The sequence below is a fragment of the Salmo salar genome, chromosome 26 (assembly GCF_965601325.2).
Source record: "Salmo salar chromosome 26, fSalSal1, whole genome shotgun sequence".
Taxonomy (NCBI): domain Eukaryota; kingdom Metazoa; phylum Chordata; class Actinopteri; order Salmoniformes; family Salmonidae; genus Salmo; species Salmo salar.
Window position 1 is genome coordinate 43,214,178 of NC_138316.1, and position 12,577 is coordinate 43,226,754.

The following is a 12,577-nucleotide window of genomic DNA, read 5'->3' on the forward strand; positions in this document are numbered from 1 at the left end:
TCCCACCTATGACCCGGTCACTGTCCCACCTATGACCCGGTCACTGTCCCACCTATGACCCGGTCACTGTCCCACCTATGACCCGGTCACTGTCCCACCTATGACCCGGTCACTGTCTATACTATGACCCGGTCACTGTCCCACCTATGACCCGGTCACTGTCCCACCTATGACCCGGTCACTGTCCATACTATGACCCGGTCACTGTCCCACCAATGACCCGGTCACTGTCCCACCTATGATGGAGGAGGACATGTAGGCACACAGTACACACACCATATACCATTAATGCCTGGGTTCATATTTACACACACACACACACATGGCTTGGAATAGAATCGCTCTTTGTCCCGCTATAGTCACCATCACACACACCAGTATAACAACCTGACAGCTAGAACCCCCGTACACACACACTCCAGTATAACAACCTGACAGCTAGAACCCCCGTACACACACACTCCAGTATAACAACCTGACAGCTAGAACCCCCGTACACACACACTCCAGTATAACAACCTGACAGCCAGAACCCCCGTACACACACACTCCAGCATCACAACCTGACAGCTAGCACCCCCGTACACACACACTCCAGTATAACAACCTGACAGCTAGAACCCCCGTACACACACACTCCAGTATAACAACCTGACAGCCAGAACCCCCGTACACACACACTCCAGCATAACAACCTGACAGCTAGAACCCCCGTACACACACACTCCAGCATAACAACCTGACAGCTAGAACCCCCGTACACACACACTCCAGTATAACAACCTGACAGCTAGAACCCCCGTACACACACACTCCAGTATAACAACCTGACAGCTAGAACCCCCGTACACACACACTCCAGTATAACAACCTGACAGCCAGAACCCCCGTACACACACACTCCAGTATCACAACCTGACAGCAGCACCCCCGTACACACACACTCCAGTATCACGGCCTGACAGCTAGAACCCCCGCACACACACACTCCAGTATAACAACCTGACAGGCAGAACCCCCGTACACACACACACCAGTATCACAACCTGACAGCCAGAACCCCCATACACACACACTCACACACACACACACACACACACACACACCACACACACACACACACACACACACCGGTATCACAACCTGACAGCCAGAACCCCCGTACACACACACTCCAGTCTAACAACCTGACAGCTAGAACCCCCGTACACACACACTCCAGTATCACAACCTGACAGGCTAGAACCCCCGTACACACACACTCCAGTCTAACAACCTGACAGCTAGAACCCCCGTACACACACACTCCAGTATCACAACCTGACAGCCAGAACCCCCGCCCCCCCCCCCCCACACACACACACACACCAGTATCACAACCTGACAGCCAGAACCCCCATACACACACACACACCCACACACCAGTATCACAACCTGACAGGCTAGAACCCCCGTACTCACACACACACACACACACACACACACACACACGCACTCCAGTATCACAACCTGACAGCCAGAACCCCCGCTCAAGTGCAAATTAGTACTGTGGCCACTTGTGGTGGAAGCAGAGAAAGAGGGGAACCATTGACACTCTAGAGCGAGGAAGGAGAGAAAGAGAGGAAGAGGGAGAGAAAGACAAGAGGAAGTGAAAGAGAGATCAGTGAGATGGCAGATTGATCAGCTGGTTTCCTATTCAGGACAGGACAGAAGAGAGAGAGAGAGGGGCTTTAGGACCCAATAACTACATGTTGTTTCCTATCCAGGACAGAGACAGAGAGAGAGACAGAGAGACAGAGAGACAGAGAGAGAGGCTTTAGGACCCAATAACTACATGTTGTTTCCTATCCAGGACAGAGACAGAGAGAGAGACAGAGAGACAGAGAGAGAGAGGCTTTAGGACCCAATAACTACATGTTGTTTCCTATCCAGGACAGAGACAGAGAGAGAGACAGAGAGACAGAGAGACAGAGAGAGAGAGAGAGGTGCTTTAGGACCCAATAACTACATGTTGTTTCCTATCCAGGACAGAGACAGAGAGACAGAGAGAGAGAGAGAGAGAGAGAGAGAGAGAGGTGCTTTAGGACCCAATAACTACATGTTGTTTCCTATCCAGGACAGAGACAAAGAGAGAGACAGAGAGACAGAGAGAGAGAGGCTTTAGGACCCAATAACTACATGTTGTTTCCTATCCAGGACAGAGACAGAGAGACAGAGAGAGAGAGAGAGAGAGAGAGAGAGAGAGGCTTTAGGACCCAATAACTACATGTTGTTTCCTATCCAGGACAGAGAGAGAGAGAGAGGCTTTAGGACCCAATAACTACATGTTGTTTCCTATCCAGGACAGAGAGAGAGAGAGAGGCTTTAGGACCCAATAACTACATGTTGTTTCCTATCCAGGACAGAGAGAGAGAGGGGCTTTAGGACCCAATAACTACATGTTGTTTCCTATCCAGGACAGGAGAGAGAGAGAGAGAGGCTTAGGACCCAATAACTACATGTTGTTTCCTATCCAGGACAGAGAGAGAGAGGGGCTTTAGGACCCAATAACTACATGTTGTTTCCTATCCAGGACAGGAGAGAGAGAGAGAGAGAGGCTTTAGGACCCAATAACTACATGTTGTTTCCTATCCAGGACAGGAGAGAGAGAGAGAGAGGCTTTAGGACCCAATAACTACATGTTGTTTCCTATCCAGGACAGGAGAGAGAGAGAGAGAGAGGCTTTAGGACCCAATAACTACATGTTTCCTATCCAGGACGAGAGAGAGAGAGAGAGAGAGAGAGAGAGAGGCTTTAGGACCCAATAACTACATGATTTAAGAACATAACGTATCCATACGCCACTGCAGCTGATCAGGTGTGGATAGTCCTGTAATTTCGTCTTCGCTCTCTTTCAAGAAATTCACAGGAAACCATAAACAACTGGAGGGTCTCAACTAAGACAATGAAGTGAAAACGTTGGCTTGCCACACTGCCATCTTGAGTAGACTACAGTTTCATCCTCACCGCCGTTTGCACAGACACCATAATCCAGTAGTAAGTCTGTGGCAGCTACTATGACTGTGACTGTGTGTGTGTGTGTCGTGCCTGTGGTTTCAGCAAGGCGCTGAGGCAGCAGTGTGTGACACTAAGTCACACGGGTGGTTTGGCAACACACCCAGATCCTCAGCAATGTGTCTCCTCTCCCAGCATTAGTCTTTTGAACAGCCTGTGACCACAACGCCACGCCTGGACAGCAGCCTACTGATTCCTCCACTGCTATTCAACAGCCTCACACACACCTCATATACAGCCTCCAGTTAACTAGAAGGAATCACCAGGTATATGTCTGAGGTTAGGAATTCATTATGAAACAGTTCAAGTGTTTAAGTACCACATCAAGTGTGGGGTATAAGTGGCAGACTCCAGTGGTTTAGACACTCCACTCAAATGTATCTACTTTCAAACCTTTTAAGAGGAAGTTAATGTCAGGGCAGACAGAGACACCCACGGCTCTCGTAGAAGTACTCAAACGCTCTTCGATACAACGACTGTGCGCTTCCTCAACAATACTTTGCATTGAAATGAACTAGGAAGTCTTTCTACAAAAAAAAACACAGTTTATTGAATTATCATCAGCTGTACATTGTGTTCAGTGCTGACACAGTTTTGCTACATACTTTGGTTGTGAATTTCACCCCACACATTTCACCCCTCGTTATGACTGAAGGAAAGGCAGGTATTGGGGCGCAGTGGAGAATTTGAGTGTTCACCCCAATATCTGAACGGTGAAAGAAGAAATTCCACTTAGACACAGAGCATCTTACCCTCAGCACCATTTGGGGACAAAACAGATCAGTGTCTAGGGGCAACTTCATCCTACTCGGTACTGAACATTATGTAGATGCTGGTCACAATGCTAACTTCTGTTTTACATTATGAAAGATCCTAATAGCCAACCCTAGCACTTAACAGGCACTGTATATCATTAGAGTGGAATCCAATAGTTTGGTTGACTTCCATCCAAGTCCGGGTTAGTCCAAGATGATGTACTGATAAATGAGGATAGAGGATCAAATCAATGGATTCCATAGAAGCAGGTTCTCCTTAACCCCCAGTCTAGATGACCCTGTGGGTTGTTCTACATCGGCAAGATTCAGGTCCAGACTCAATGTTCAGATTGTGTCAGGCTAGCCAAAGCATGGTTTGTCACCCCGTATTAGTAATAATCCAGTAGATTTGAAGTCCATCGTTAGAATAAACATCAACCAGACCACCCAAAAAATAATCCAAGACATAAAAGAGACGGGTCAAAAAGAGCACAGAGAAAGTAGTACAGTTAGTTTCTTTAATATCGTTTTAATTTACATTGTTCTCCTCCTCTCACTGATCCCCCAGTCTCCTCTGATAGGCCGGTCCAAGCGGGGGTCCTGTGGTATTCCACGGATTTCCGTGGCTCTGCCTGAGCCGGCAGGCTCCACTTCTCAGACATTTTCGTAGCTCCAAAAAAAGGGCACCGTCCCAAAACTCACATTTGAATCTCCACAAAGTGTTCTGGTTGACCATTTAGTTTTTGGAGAGACATTTCCATTTGATTTAGAAAAAGGTCAGCCTGGAGAACACGCTTCAACACCCCCAAAACCAAAAATAAATCCTTAAAAAAAAAGAAAAAAGAATGCTTATTCTACTTTCTGTTCTCCCTTGAATATCAAGCAGAAGGGAGAGGCCGAAAGCAAAAACGTCACAAGTACACCAGGACATGAAAATAGATATATATATTTATAATATATATATATATATAAAATGTCTTTATTACTCCATTATGTACAATTTTCACAAGACGTCCAGGGAGCAACTGTTTTAAAGACAAAGCGCCGCTTCATCCAGTCACATTACAGAAACATTCATCACGTTAAAAAATAAACCTCCAAAAAAAACAAGCCCAGGAACAGATTAAAAAACAGCAAGACAATTTACATCTTCAGTGCCCATAGGGTTACAGTCTGCACCGATAGCCAATCATAGCCAGGTCAACTGCCAATCGCAGTTCATAGTGCCTTCTGAGCACCAATCCGGGAGTGGTATCGGCCGACATTGTCTGTAGTCCAATCCCTGGTGGTCTTTGAGGTTAGGGGGTGTGATGAGTGACGTAAGAGGAGGAGGAGGGGCTAGCAGCTCCCCTCGTCAGGACAGTAGGACGGGTCAAACTGGTGTTTCTAGTAGATCACCTCGTACACTGTGGCCTTCTTGTCTCCGGAGCCCGTCACAATGTACTTGTCGTCTGCAGAGATGTCGCAGCTCAGGACGGAAGAGGACTCCTTTGACTGTTGAAGGGTAAAAAAAACATGTTAGCGATCCTATTCAGAGCATGACATTTGTTTGCCTGAACTAACCTTGTCCAAAGTGACCAGCTGGTTTGGTTGGTCTGAAAGACAATTCTCTGAACAATACTGTTTCCTTCTGATTTACAGATTACAGTTGACAGTGGTAGCTGGGGTTTCCATGCTGTTGGTCATGTCACAGGACTGTGAGCATCTATGTATGTGTCAGAGTGTGTATATTGATGTGTGTTATTGATTGGCGTACCTGGAATATGCTGGCACCGTACGGAGTCCTCCAAGCATTCAAGAGGTTGTCCTTCCCCGTGCTCACAAACCATTTACCTTTAAACACAGGACATGATACATGAGCTCAGGGTCCAGGTTGTCCTTACCAAGCAGGACAGGGCTGCACAAGACTCTCCAAGCACCAAAATGCAAGTCCACGTGGTTTAAGATTTAGTAGCTAACCCAAAACAACTGATGTGGGGCAGTTGGTATTACTTGTTGGTACAGTAGAAGTACCAACTAAACAATGTGCTTCAATTCCTTGAGAAAAAAAGGTTTCTACACATGAACTACATAAATCCAGATTATAAATGACTTGTTGCAGCCTGGACATGTTTCTTACCACAGTAGGCGAACTTAAGCGAGAGGACACAGCTCTCATGCAGGTGGAGCTGGTACTTGTCAGGCTTGGTGTGATGGAGAACCTCCACATTGCTGCTCTCCATGCCCACTGCCAGCCACTCCCCTGTGGGGCAGTAGCCTAGAGAGAAGATCTGGGAGGAGACGGGGGGTGAACCAGGGCAAGAGATAGAGATAGAGATAGAGATAGAGAGAGAGAGAGAGAGAGTGTGTTAGGGATGCAACGGTACACAGTATGTTGTTGAACTGTTCGGTACGCCCCCTACGGTTCAATACGCACACGTGAACCGCGGAATTACGATACGCCTGTCATTTTCCTAGAATTTCCTAAACGTGCTTATTGCGCTGCAGACTACACGCACGTTGTACATGCAGATCCACAGAACCAGACACGCAGCTTGTGGCCGTAAAGGGGCTCCTGATGGCTGACAAACTTTACTCAACAGCAATGTCTCAAAATGTGGCAACTGCAGTGACAGCAACCCCCTCCCCCTTAAACAACCAATGGACGATTTGCAATGACATCTCAGTAGGAAACCTCCCTAAAGGGGCCCCATGAAGAGAGGGGAAACTAAAAACAAACATTCTCTCAGCTCCAACGTGACAAGAGCGCTAGTGAGACAGACAGAAGCACATTTGAAGAGGCACTGCCGTCTTTCAAATCCGCTATGTGGGAACATTCTGGATTCAGCGTTCAATATGATGACGAGGGTAAGAAGACCGTAAACAAGCATTGCTTTGCCACTGTCGGCTACTGGAGTGGAAACACTTCTAACATGTGTCATTTACGTGGCCGTCACTCAGCCATATCCCTTGCAGGTGGAGCAAGGAGTCCACTCGTTAGCCTTCAAACAACAATGTGACAAATTCAGAAAAACTAAGAAATAAGGAAAGCAGTGGGAGTATTCATAGCCAAAGATTTGCAGCCCTATTCGGTGGTTACTGACTCTGGATTTCGTCACCTGATTAAAACAATTGAACAGCGTTACAATGTCCCCTCCCACACACATTTCAGCAGCAAAGTAATTCCCAAACTCTATGAAGCATCACAGAGAGACATTGAAAAGGAATTGACAGAGACACCCTATCTAGCTCTCTCCACTGGTAGCTGGACCTCCAGAGCAACTCAAAGCTACCTCACTGTGACGGTTCACTATGTACTGGTCTGGGAGATGAAGAGCAATGTGTTGCAAAGTACGGCCCCTGTATGAGAGTCATACAAGCACACACTTAGCCCTAGAATTAATGAATGCTGTGACTGAGTAGAAGCTAGAGAGACCTAATATCACAATCCCAGCCACTACAGATAACGCACAAAACATAGTGAACGCCATCCGTGAAGCTGATGGGTTTGGGCCCCACATTGGGTGTTTTGCACACATCCTGAACCTCACAGCCAAGAGGGCAGTCTCTCTCAAGGCAGTGTCCCACCTCCTGGGGAAGGTCAGAAAAGTGGGGACTTTCTTTGCTCTCACAAAAGCACCACCGCCCACCAAGTTGACAGTTAAGCAAGAGATGCTGAATATACCAAAACACATATCAATCCATGATGTCACAACCCGTTGGAATACCATATAGAACATGCTGGAACGTTCCGTGGAACAGCAACCGGCCATCTGCTCTGCTGTATTGGACAAGGCTGTGAGGAAGTCGGTCAAAGACAGAGCCATGCTGACGGACAGTGAACTGAAGCTGGCAGAAGAACTCATTGAGCTACTCAACCCCCTGAAAACAATGACAACTCTCATGAGCAGTGAAACAAGTCCCACCTCATCAATGATTCTCCCTCTAAAAACAATGATTCTGAAATCCATGGCACCAGGTCCTGAGGACAGTCCAACCATCAGGGAGGCCAAGGCAGCCATCACTCAGGACTTGGAGAGAAGATTCACAGATCTACCTTTACAGAGTTACAGCCCTTGAGCCAAGGTTTAAATCCCTGCCAGCCTGCTGCAACAGCATAAACATCAGGGATTTCATCCATTTTTAAATACTTTTTCATTATATTGTTTTTATCATGTGTGTTAAAATGTGATGAGATATGTTTTTTTGATGAAATGTGTCACTTACACTTAATAAGTTTGCCATTTTTCTTGTAGTTTCAAGCAGTGCAAGCAGGGCCATCCACAGGGAACAAAATCCATCCTCCATTATCCCCTCCTCAAAAGACTCCCGTGTCAGAGTTATTTGGGGAGCTTTCCAGAGGAGCAGACCGAGCTCTTTTCCAAAATGACTGAGGAGGTGGTCCCCTCATACAAGACAGCAGATTGCCTTCATGTGGCTGCTGATCCTTTTGTGTGGTGGAAAACAAACCAGTCAAAGTTCCCCATGTTGCAAAACATGCACAGGGCCTCAGTGCCCAGGAACCTCTGTTGTAAGTCAGAGTTTTCTCCACCGCAGGGGACATGATCAGTGCAAGCCGTTCTCGTCTTGCTTCAGAGAATGTTGACATGCTTATCTTTTTACAGAAGAACCTCAACATAAAGGAATAGATATCTCATATAGGATACCAACTTGATGTTGCATTTTGTTATTTTTTTCATGTAATATTGCCTATAAAAGTATGTACCCCGTTTATTGAAAATAAACCTTCAGCTTGTCAAAGCTAAGAAGCACTTTTCATTTTATTCTCCCCTTGATGTCATACAGTAGAGACATGTTGCCATTTTTCTGAATGGAGAGTTTCATTTGTCTATAGGCAAAATAAAAGAGTTCATTGTTTAAAGGGTGATGTGTTTATTTTTTTTCTTAAATATAAAGATACCGAAACCGTACCGAACCGTGGGCCCACTGTACCGTTGCATCCTCTGTGTGTGTGTGTGTTCAAACATATATGTGCGTACCTGGGAGGTGAAGTCATGCTGCTGGAGCTGGCGTCCCTCCCTCAGGTCCCATGAGCGGACAGTGTTGTCCAGACCTCCGGTCCATAGCTTGGTCCCATCATGGGAGATGTCAATACAGCTGGCTCCGTCCGTGTGGCCCTGGAACTGCCTACAACACCCAACAAACACCGTGGACTTAGTCAAGTGATTCCACTCACATTTTGGACATTTCAATGTAAACCCACTCCAATCATTACTGCTAAAATCATATGGGTAGTAGAACATCCCTCCCAGCCTCCAAGCAGTCATCTACTCTATGAGGATGGATCAGTCACCTGACCAGGGTCTGGTTGTGCAGGTCCCAGACCGCGATGTTCCCATCACTGCAGCAGGAGAAGCAGACTTTGGCGTCGGGGGAGATGGCCAGTGCGTAGCAGGCGGGGGCGGAGGAGGTGAGCTCCGCCTTGATACGTGGCGTCGGAGAGGCCAGGTCCCAGATGGTCAGCGTGCTGGCCTCACCACCCACAATCAGGGTGCGGCCATCAGGGAGGAGCTTACAGGAGCGGATGTAGTTGTCCCTGTTCTGGAGACAGAGGGAGCCAGTTAAGATTTGGGCTTCAGACAGTTATCGTGATAATAGGAGGTATCGTGAGAGACACAAATGTATTGCTAAATATTGCTATACTGTTGGAGCTAGGAACACAACCATTTCACTACACCCGCATTAACATCTGCTAAATATTGTATGAGACCAATAAAATGTGATTTGATTTAAAAGCAGGTGTGGCGACAAAGGCAAGTATGGCGACTCCAACCCCATTGGATGAATTGAACGGATGTGGGTGGAGCAGTATCTTCATAGGGATGCTGGTTGTGGCCCCAGCGAGAGCCGTGGCCCCAGCGAGAGCCGTGGCCCCAGCGAGAGCCGTGGCCCCAGCGAGAGCCGTGGCCCAGCGAGAGCCGTGGCCCCAGCGAGGCCGTGGCCCCAGCGAGGGCCGTGGCCCCAGCGAGGGCAGTGTGCCGGTTTCTTCTTTTTTCTCATCTTATTCAGCTGTTAAAATGCACCTGCAACAAAGACAGCTCAGATGTGAGTGCCTTTTGAAGCAGGTATGACGATAAAAGCATCACAGAGTGTGTTTGAGTGTGGCTTCCCTCAGCTGTGGTGTGTGGAGCGAGACTCATTTTCAGCTTTAACAAGGGCAGAAGAGTGTTAGCTGGACTGGGTCCATGAGGCGGGTGATGTGAATGACAGATCAATAGAGGGCCGGGGCTCTCAGATGAATTAAACAGCTTGCTGATGACTATATAAGACCTGGTCACAAAGCCAGCACTCTCCCTCTTCCCTCTGCTCCTTCCCCCTCTCTCTAGAATCATGTAGTAACCAAAAAAGAAAAACCATTGAATGAGTAGGTGTCCCCAAACATTAGACTGGTATTGTATATCCAGATTTTCTAAAACAAAAATGGCTCCTTACCAGGCAGTCCAGTTGGGACACGGGGCTCTTGCTGCCCGGCTGGCTGATGTCCCAGATCTTGACGCAGCCCTTGCCGCCGGTGTAGACGTGGCGCGTGGGGTTGCTGATGGTGACGGCGCACACCACCTCGCCGTGGCTCAGCGTGTTGATCTGGCGGGCGTGGCGTGGGATGCCCGGGCCTATGAGAGCGTCCGGGGGAAAGGGCACCGGCTGCATCTGGCCGTCGGCGCTCACATGAAAGGAGTAGGCACTGCCGTGGGGAGAAAGGGCAGTTGTTTTGAGTCAAAATGAAACCTGGAACCAAAAGGTTGGACTTGACCTGTGATGTTCAGGCTCTCGTGATGAACAGTTCAAACAAAGAGTGGGTTTGGAGACTTACGGTTTTCCTCCAGAGATGGACGTGAGGCTGGCTTGCAGGCCTGGTCTCATGTGGGAGTGAGGGTCAAACCCCGCCTGGGGAAACAGCACAGACAGACAGTTAGCATGTTAACACCATAGCCTAACAAACAGTGGAAAGCCTATCCATGCAGCCAACTAGGCTAAGCTAAATGTTCAAACAGGAAACTTAGCATCACTGCTTCTGTAGCGTCAAATAAGGTAGCATCAAATAAGGCAGAGGTACTCAAGTATTATTTGAGAAGGTCCGATCACACAAATGTCCTATGTGGCAAACCCCCACCTCGCAACCCAACGCTACCCAAAACTATTCACACCATTCTTGCTGGCAGAGAGATAGTTTTGCAGTTTTAAGTAAAAATTTTCGCAATTCTATACATGTTGCATTGGGCAGAGATTTTTGTTGCTGTTTTAAAGCTAATTTCCTGCAATTGTAGGTGTTTTTCCAGGTCTTGTGTGCGTTTAGAAACTAGGTGGTTTGAGCCCTGGACGCTGACAGCCGTGGTATATCAGACCGTATACAACGGTTATGACAAAACATTTATTTTTACCGCTCCAATTACGTTGGTAACCAGTTTCTAATAGCAATAAGGCACCTCGGGGGTTTGTGATATATGGCCAATATACCACGGCTAAGGGCTGTATCCAGGCACTCCGCGTTGCGTCGTTCATAAGAACAGCCCTTAGCCGTGGTATATTGGCCACATACCACACCCTCTTGGGTCTTATTGCTTAATTATACGATACTAGGGGTCGAAGCCTGACCTAGTTCAGTAGTACTAGTAGAGACCCGCGGTCTGTATTGAACCAGTTATGAGTATGGGGGACATAAGGGGTATTCTTACTATCATTTCATTCAGTGCTGTGGATTCTACATTCCTTTAAAGGCAGAGCCTTTGCCCAGGTTTGTGGTAACGGTGTAAAGGGGAGCTTTACACAAAATCCCACTTGCTAATGCTATTGAGAGCCTGGGAGATTTCCACACACAGAGAAGTGTTTTGACAGAGTTGTTATTTTCCCCTCCCTTGTAGCACCAGACATCAAAGAAGTGGAGTTAGCTAACTCCAATGTTGCTATTACCTAACACTTTACACAGAGAGCAGAGAAAAAATGATACGCATTTCTAAAGAAATATTGAAAAAGTGAATTATTGAAATAGGAAGTTCATTGTAAATTGGCTGCTAGTCATATTAAGTCTTTTAGCTGACAGCCGTGTTGGCTAACTCAACGGTAGCGCTGCTGAGACATGTAATATATAGTGAGAAGTGAGTCTGATGTACATTTGCATGTGTGTGTGTGTTTGAGTGAACACCTTTTCTTTCCTCTTCCTGTGTTGTATTAGTAACTGTAGCCCGTGTAACCGTGTTGTATTAGTAACTGTAGCCCGTGTAACCGTGTTGTATTAGTAACTGTAGCCCGTGTAACCGTGTTGTATTAGTAACTGTAGCCCGTGTAACCGTGTTGTATTAGTAACTGTAGCCCGTGTAACCGTGTTGTATTAGTAACTGTAGCCCGTGTAACCGTGTTGTATTAGTAACTGTAGCCCGTGTAACCGTGTTGTATTAGTAACTGTAGCCCGTGTAACCGTGTTGTATTAGTAACTGTAGCCCGTGTAACCGTGTTGTATTAGTAACTGTAGCCCGTGTAACCGTGTTGTATTAGTAACTGTAGCCCGTGTAACCGTGTTGTATTAGTAACTGTAGCCCGTGTAACCGTGTTGTATTAGTAACTGTAGCCCGTGTAACCGTGTTGTATTAGTAACTGTAGCCCGTGTAACCGTGTTGTATTAGTAACTGTAGCCCGTGTAACTGTGTTGTATTAGTAACTGTAGCCCGTGTAACCGTGTTGTATTAGTAACTGTAGCCCGTGTAACCGTGTTGTATTAGTAACTGTAGCCCGTGTAACCGTGTTGTATTAGTAACTGTAGCCCGTGTAACCGT

General features: G+C 47.0%; 1 protein-coding gene across 7 annotated transcripts in view; it reads right to left on the reverse strand.

Moving 5' to 3' along the window:
* Positions 1–4,313: 4,313 nt before the first annotated feature.
* LOC123730778 (transducin-like enhancer protein 3-B) overlaps positions 4,314–12,577 on the reverse strand; it is a 55,360-nt gene continuing 47,096 nt past the window's right edge. For all 7 annotated transcript variants that reach the window (XM_045708705.2, XM_045708704.2, XM_082969742.1 and 4 more), the window contains exons 15-21: positions 10,621–10,694; positions 10,242–10,491; positions 9,103–9,350; positions 8,789–8,936; positions 5,929–6,079; positions 5,566–5,642; positions 4,314–5,303 (exon numbers count right to left, since the gene is read on the reverse strand). In XM_045708705.2, the coding sequence (XP_045564661.1) occupies positions 5,196–5,303; positions 5,566–5,642; positions 5,929–6,079; positions 8,789–8,936; positions 9,103–9,350; positions 10,242–10,491; positions 10,621–10,694 (1,056 nt within the window). In that variant the 3' untranslated portion in view covers positions 4,314–5,195. The remainder of the gene's footprint in view (positions 5,304–5,565; positions 5,643–5,928; positions 6,080–8,788; positions 8,937–9,102; positions 9,351–10,241; positions 10,492–10,620; positions 10,695–12,577) is intronic.